This window comes from Atta cephalotes, assembly GCF_000143395.1.
Source record: "Atta cephalotes unplaced genomic scaffold scaffold00008, whole genome shotgun sequence".
Lineage (NCBI taxonomy): Eukaryota > Metazoa > Arthropoda > Insecta > Hymenoptera > Formicidae > Atta > Atta cephalotes.
In genome coordinates, this window is record NW_012130072.1 from 3,575,345 (window position 1) to 3,583,377 (window position 8,033).

Sequence of the window (8,033 nt, forward strand, 5' to 3'; positions counted from 1 at the left end):
TATATTATATATATATATATATATATATATATATATAAAAGATATTGATCTTACAATGATAATAATAATGTGTATATATATATATACTTTATAAACATATATTGAGAGACATATATTGGATTGTCATTAGTCAAATAGAATTCTAGAAAAAAAGATTTCACTAAAAAAATAAAACTTTACTGAATCAAAAAAAATTTTCAAATTTCAAAAAATGAAACACATAAAAGTACATAGAAATAATCACAAAATAAATCTAAAAATGGATTATTCTAACAGTGTAGGAAATACGCTAAGAGAACTGAAACTATATTTGTTGCCAGAATGACTACAATTAAATAAAATCTTTATTCATAGATAGATAAATGATTGCGCATATATTAACATTTCTACTTATTCTCAAGGTTACGAAGATAAAAAGAAACATCGAGTTACGCTGAATGGCAAGAAATTGTTACGTGATATTTATGAGATATTTGGAATCTAAAACTGAAAACAGTCGATAAAGAATGATGTTTAAAATATTTGATTATCATTATATCGCTAAAGAATGATCACAATTTAACAAGAATTTTACAAAAACCTACAAGAAGTTGTTTGATAATGGATTTATTAATTTTTAAATCTCACAATTTGATTGACTACTACAATTATATATTTCTTGCTGTAATTTATATGTAAATATATAATGTCATAATATGTAATATATGTCATCGATGTCAGTATCTTTACCGGAAATGTTTAATATCTGTTTCTAAGGTATTTTTCTTAATTATCTGAGCAATTAACAAACACAAGGAAGACATCAGCGTAAACATTAATGTGAAGACTTATCTAATAGTAAATAAGTATGTATAGAAAAGTGACAAATAATTGCTACGTATCCTATAATAACTCAATGGTGACACAAGCGATTTAATTCATAATCTACGTTAGATAGGGAGTCTTCCGCAAGCTACAGATATATGACTGATGAGTCGTTTGCTTGATTATTGAATATGATAAAAATTTTGAGATCTTCATAAGATTCACGTGACGTACTCGCAATGACAATGACTGATACATCATTAAAGAAATTATTGTACATCGATGACATTATACAAAGTTTTTCGAAGTTCGCAGTATTCTATCACATCTCACCAAGTAATTGTAATTTTTACGTATTAGTATTATTATGTTGCAATTTATTCAATATGATTAAAATTTGCGGAATTGAAAAAAAAGATAAATAGAATATTTTTATTTACAAAATTAAAATATGAAATATTTTATTATTTGTGCAACTGCTTATTAAATTAGTGTCTTGGTTATTAAAGATATTGATTCTTTTTTTCTTTTTTCAAAAAATAGAGAGTAATATTTTTAATTGATATTCGGCCTTTTCATTTCCTTTTATTTCGCAATTGTCTGATTTTAACTAAAATTAAGGAACAAATAAATGATGTACCTGTTTTCATGAAGATTAATATTTTATCTTTACTTACCAATAATTCTTTTACTTAAATATAAATAATAAGCTAGATATGCGTCAAGCATGTTGGATCGTTCGATTAATTTCAAAAACATTACTGCATGTAATGCACATATTTAATGTCTGCTCGATGTTAAAATTCAGAAGAATTGCCTGGAAAGCGCAATCAACTTAACTTACAATGAATTAACGGTTGTCGCTTTTTTCAACTTTCCAATTCCGATAGCTGTTCTACTTATTTCCAATCGAAAAGAATTTGTGTGAAAGCGACTATTCATGGTATAATGTCGGTTAACGCTTCATTTTTTCCTTAGAGTAGATTTGCAAAGGAATAAAAATAGCGAAAGCGTTAATAAGCCGATTCAGACCTTGAATTAAAAATATAAACAAAAATATAAAAGAAAAGTAGAGATAAAATCTGTTATAAGTAATCTGATCTAATAAATTAATTGATTATTAGCGATAATCAATTAAAATCGGTAAAAAAAATATCTTTTTTCAACTTAATATCTTAAATCTTTCAATAACCAGTTTATTATTAAAATATCATCTTATAGTAGATCAATTATGATTATTATATATACTGATAACAATCGTTCGAAAGGAATACGTAAATATTCTCGGGACCTTGTTAATCGTTGCGACATGGAGAGAAAAGAAATCCGGAATTGTTTTTAGCGTGAAAATGAAGAAAAAGAAAAAATAATCACAGGTTTTAAGAGGTTACGAAAATGTCAGCGTGACAGTTCAGTGGACCGTGGAAAATATAAAAAATAGAAAACAGAAGTTTCAATTTCGGTATTGTTGCGAGTACGTGAATCTCACTATTTGAATTTATATTTAATATTATTTAACATTATTTCAATTACAATTTTTCTGTAAAAAATTACATCAAGACATTGTCACGACAATATATTGTCTATCGACCGTCACGAATATCTCACTTCTCTATTTTTCTCACCGGAAAACACACAAGGCTGAATTAATCAAGAACATTTTATTTTATTACAAACTTACTCGTTTCTCATAACTAAAATGAAACATTTCATAACCACAAATTGTGCTTAATTAAAGGAAATGTCAACAATAAATCGGTAAAATCCATAAATTCAAATTTAAAAAAACCATTTAAAATTCTGAAAGAATAATTATTACTCATATAAACATAAGTTCAATATAATTTCGTAATAAATTCGTTTAAAAATATTTTCTTTAACAAAATAAAACTACAACAAATATTTAGAATTGAAACAAACGTTGTTGATAATGTGCGATCTCTCGCGCAATGTTTTGATTTGTATATGTATGTAGGTATCTATTTACGTCAAAATTTATTTATATTATGTCGTCTGGTTTTACGATGCAATTCATTCGAAACAAATTCCTGCGACAAATTCCTTGAAAAAAAACCGCAAAACAAAATTAAAGTTGCATAACGAAATTATTTTACATTTTTACTGAAAGCCACGAACAGCGTAAGAAGTCACGTAGCGAAGGCGGGCTAATTAGAATCTCCAGTAAGTAATTATCTGACGGTACAGTTTATTTAACATTACGTAAAACTGCCGGTGAATGCTTCAAATCGTCATTTCAAACAATCCCATTAGGTGCAGGAATGCCAATGAAATCACGTGATCTCATTACTTCCGAGTCATGTGTCAGTTACATGCGAATGCATCAAACAAACTGCCAGTAGGTGATCGATCGACTTACGTAAGAGTATCGATGAATCGTTGTTTGTTTTTCGCAAATGTGAAATGCAAAGTCTTATACAATACCAGTAATAATAATTATGAATATTATTCAGCATTAAAATCCATCTGTAAATCCTGTCCATTAAGAAAATATATATGCTTGCATTTTATTAAATTTTCATCAAATGCATATAAAATCTAAGTTTTTTTAAATTCGCTGATTTTTATCTTAATTATTAGGAAAAATTTAGATTATAGTAATCGATATTCATTTTTGCTTCAACAAATTAAATAACTTAGACTTATCTTTTGAATAACTGGTTATTAAATAATCTGACAATTAACACAAAATAAAATATAAATAGCAGCTAAAGACTGCTTAAGAATTCAAAATAATAATGTTTATAAATTTTAATTATCTAATCAATTCTTAGAAAAAATTTGGAATATTGTGTCAATTATTTGACAAAGATCATTATTTGATAATATCTATGAGATAATCAATATTAAGTAATTTAAGTTACACAAGACAAAATTCAAAAAAAAATCTTATAAATAAATAAGTTTTATTAAATCGCGTCTAAAATCAATTTGAATCATATTTTTAATTTTGGGAGTATTCCTGATCTCATCTCATATGTCATCGTTTCTTTATATTGATTGTGAATTAAAAAATTGTAAGCAATTTAATACTTAATATTATGATTCGTCAGTTGTAATAAACGAATAGTATTGAATTGTGTGAATATACGATTGTTACACAAAAACTGACAATATATAGTGCAATTCTATGAAATTCGCGACTGTTTACACTATTGTAAACTTATTGTAAACTTATTGTAAAATTATTCAATTTTTAACAAAGTTAATATATACTCGCTAATTAACCATTTCAATAGTCGCTAACATTGACCTTGCATTCGAAAGTGAAAGTAGCGTTTCTACTCTATGTAACAGATCAGTGGATAATGAAAAGATTCAATTCTATCTGTTGAAAGTAACAATGAAGTCAAGAAATACGATCGCCTGAAGTAGCAGCTATAAATCTCTCGCTGTATTTTATACTATTACTCAGACTATTTGAAGTATTTAAATTTTATAAATATATATACACACATGTATAAACGTACATTATATATACGAATATATATATATATATTTTTTATGCTAAATTAAATATGTATATATACATATATTTTTTTTATTATTAATTTAATTATTAAATATAATCTCAATATAATTTCCGTCTTTATCATGTTTTTTTTCTTTTAAAATAATTTCTTTCCAAGTTATCAACATACTGTCTTTCTCTAATTTTCCTATACGATAATTTAAAGAAAAAACAAATGATGTTTTGGTGTAAATAACATAATGGAAAATAATTGCATTACGTTATATAAAATATTTTAATTTTGCTATTAAAATAGCTTATATGTACCTAATCAAATTCATAGGTTAAAATTTTTTAAATAACAGATGAAACTTTATCAATCTGCTAATAGTTCTGTTTCTATCATATAACTTTTCGACGCATCAAAAGTCAAGTCACATCTCTGTATTACACAATACCTTCTGAGGAGATTTCAAAATACTCGGAGAGCTACACTGTTAAATTCATAATTATATTTAATTTGAGTTATTTTTAATCTAATCTAATTTTTAATCTAATTAATGAGTTATTTTTAATCTTTTTTCTAAATCACTACGTAATGTTACTTTAATTAAAATAAAGAATTAAACAATTTAACTGAAGAAAATGTAATAAATTTGACTTAACTTTAGTTTATTGTTTAATTATTAATAATGAATTCGATTGGACATTCAGTGCGCACTGGTGCACATTAAAGCTGTTGTACATGAAATAATGGAAAGATATGTTTGCATATAAATATAGAAATCGATAAATCCTGAAATACTCAATATATTTTATTGTATTAGCTAAAATATATATTTTATAATTCGAAATATTTGCATTTCACTTTTATATTAAAATTAAATCAGTGTACAATGGTTTATGCACTAGTGCGCACTAATACAACGAATTCGCCATAAGTTCATACGTAGCAATTCGAACATTGTTTACTTTAAAATCAACTACAGAAATTAATTGATTTACATTTTAACATGGAAATTAATATAATGTTATTCAACTCAAAGGATTGAATACATTGCTCTTTTGATATTTAATAGCGTATTTACATTTTTCGGATAAATAACCCGTATTCAAAACGTATTTTTATTATCAATCAATGTGCGCTTTTATATTTTAAATGTTATAATATTTATATGTAACATAATAAAATATGCGCTAACATCGTAATAAGCGCATTCTGAATATGAGCCAATATGTAGAATTTACATTTATTATAAGCTTAATCGATAATCTTATTTAAATCTAATAATTTCAACAAGTTCAAATTTTCATACTTTAAACACACAAAAAATCCTTATATTTATTTATGATAGAAACACAACAAACAAAACAAAATATATTTCGTGCGTTCAAATTCAGTCGAAGATCAAATCTCTTAAAATAACTTATTTATACATATTTAACTATTTATACTTAAGATTACATGTATATTTGAAAAGCCATTCAGAAATCGCATCTCTGGTGCGAGAATAATTCATGATCATAAAATGTTTATTTACCTTTAGGAGCGGAAATTTCCACATCAAAGGTCTCGGGTTTCTTCATCTCAGATTTCTTTCGATCTAGGGTCATCGCGTTCTCGACCATATTACCATCTATGTCAAAGAGTCGATCGATGAAGAAGTTTGTCAGTGCTTAAGGGTGTTTAACGAAGAAAGCTCTGTCTGGAAAGTCGACGTCAGCCCTATTCCGCGTGTAACACGCAGTGCGACGGTCACTCTGACACTGTTACAAACACGGCCAAACTCGCGACACTTAGAGGCGAACACCTCGCGCATGTCGGCCAATTAGACCACGTCGGGAGCCCCACCGGTGCGACTCCCAACTCCTCTCCCACGCGCGGTGCGCTTTTTCCTGAATCGCACCTGTGTGCCTATCAGCGAATCGTAAGTAAAAAGGCAAAGCGAAATGGTAAAGTCCTTAAGAACAATACTCTGCACACGTGAAAGATAGAATTGTCTAAAAATAAACCGGCTTAACGATACAATGGAATATCTCGAAAGGAGCAGATTCCAAACCAATGCGTGATATGATGTGAGGCAAGTGCACGGTGTGCACATTAAATATGTACAAAGTGTCTTAAGACTAACGCTATTTTCTTTATTCGTAAATCTTTGAATAATGCAAAATTAAGTTGTTATTCTTGAAATTTGATTTGAAATTAAGCTGTTTTCTCGCTTCGTATCTTGTAAAAGCACCTTCAATTACAAATCAAAATTTTTTTATCATTTTCTTAAATCATTTCTCCTTAATGTTTCAACAATCTTAAGTTAATTCTTTCTTAATAAAAAAAATTATTGGAGAAATCTTTACAAGTTTTAAATCTTTTATATTTATTTACCACCATGTAGGACTGAATTTTACAAAAAAAAATTAGATAATCCTATCGATTTTACAAAAAATCGTTTGTATCTTTCACTGTCGAGCTATGGAATGATCTTTTATTACATTAAAAAATGTTACATCAAATTGTATTAAAATTAATTTCGATGAATACCTGTAATTGTAATATTTAATGGTATATAAGTTTGTGCATGTGTGAATGCACTATTTAACATTGCCATTTGTTAGCTATTTTTTATTTTTACTTTCTTTCTTCTTTTTATTTTTTTATATATAAGCATTTATCTTTTTTTCTCTTTTTTTTTAATGCACGTACGTATTTGCATTTTAATAATGTTTGTTAATGTTGTATTATTCTTACACTTAAGAAAATTGTATCCTAGAATGACTAATAAATAGCGAGTCATTTATTTGTTCATTCTCTCTCTCTCTCTCTCTCACTCTTTCACTTATTATTATTTTATTATTATTATACACTTATTATTATTATATTTGTTTATTCACTAAAGTTAACTGATTTAATTCATTTAATATCAATAACTGAAAAATATTTATATTTAAGACATGTAGTACAAGAAAACTCATGACTAATTAATGATAAGTTATAAATTATTAAAATGCTAATCAAATCTCTTAAAATACTAGTAATGCAGAATACGTGTAATGCAGAAAAATAGCTACTAAAAGAATTTGTGGGCAGCAAAATAAATTTTCTAATTTTAAACAGTTATCTGATATAATAATCAATAGAGCAATATATGCAAGATAAATTATTTAAAAAAAGAACGATATTAGCTATTTCTCAATATCAATGATGCACATCGCCAAATCTACTCATAGTGCCAAGGCTAACCAGTACATAAAAGAATTTCTCTCGTAACTATTTATTCTGAGAAAAAAAATAACTATTACAATATTCCTTTGATGATGACTATAGATCTTTTATGTTCTTTAAGTAAATTATTTTCAATATGGAAAACTGCAGAATGATTATTTTTTCTTAAAATGCAATATTATATATGATTTAAATTATTGATTTTGTGATACCGTGATATAATTAATCTTGCGCTATTCGATGTAGTCTAAAAATTGATCACTACTAATTATGTCAGATAAATTTATTGACATATAGAAATAAGAACTTGACATATAATTCCGCGATTCTGTTAAACAGCGAATATATTTCAGGAATGTTAATTAATTCTAAACAAATCGAGACAGTTATGCCAATATTTATCGCAAATAATTAATAATAGAAACTTATATCAGACAAGGATTCAGATAGATCGATACGATTGATATAAATACGGCTCAACAATCAGATTAATCCAATATCTCTATTATATCATATTATCTTTGATATAAGAATTAATTT

At 26.5% G+C, this 8,033-nt stretch overlaps 1 protein-coding gene across 1 annotated transcript in view; it reads right to left on the bottom strand.

Moving 5' to 3' along the window:
* Positions 1 to 6,093, bottom strand: part of LOC105627218 (putative inorganic phosphate cotransporter) — a 38,254-nt gene extending 32,161 nt beyond the window's left edge. The window contains 2 exon segments of the mRNA XM_012208505.1: positions 5,815 to 5,934; positions 5,937 to 6,093. Coding sequence (XP_012063895.1) covers positions 5,815 to 5,934; positions 5,937 to 6,093 — 277 coding nt within the window.
* Between the last annotated feature and the right edge of the window lie 1,940 nt (positions 6,094 to 8,033).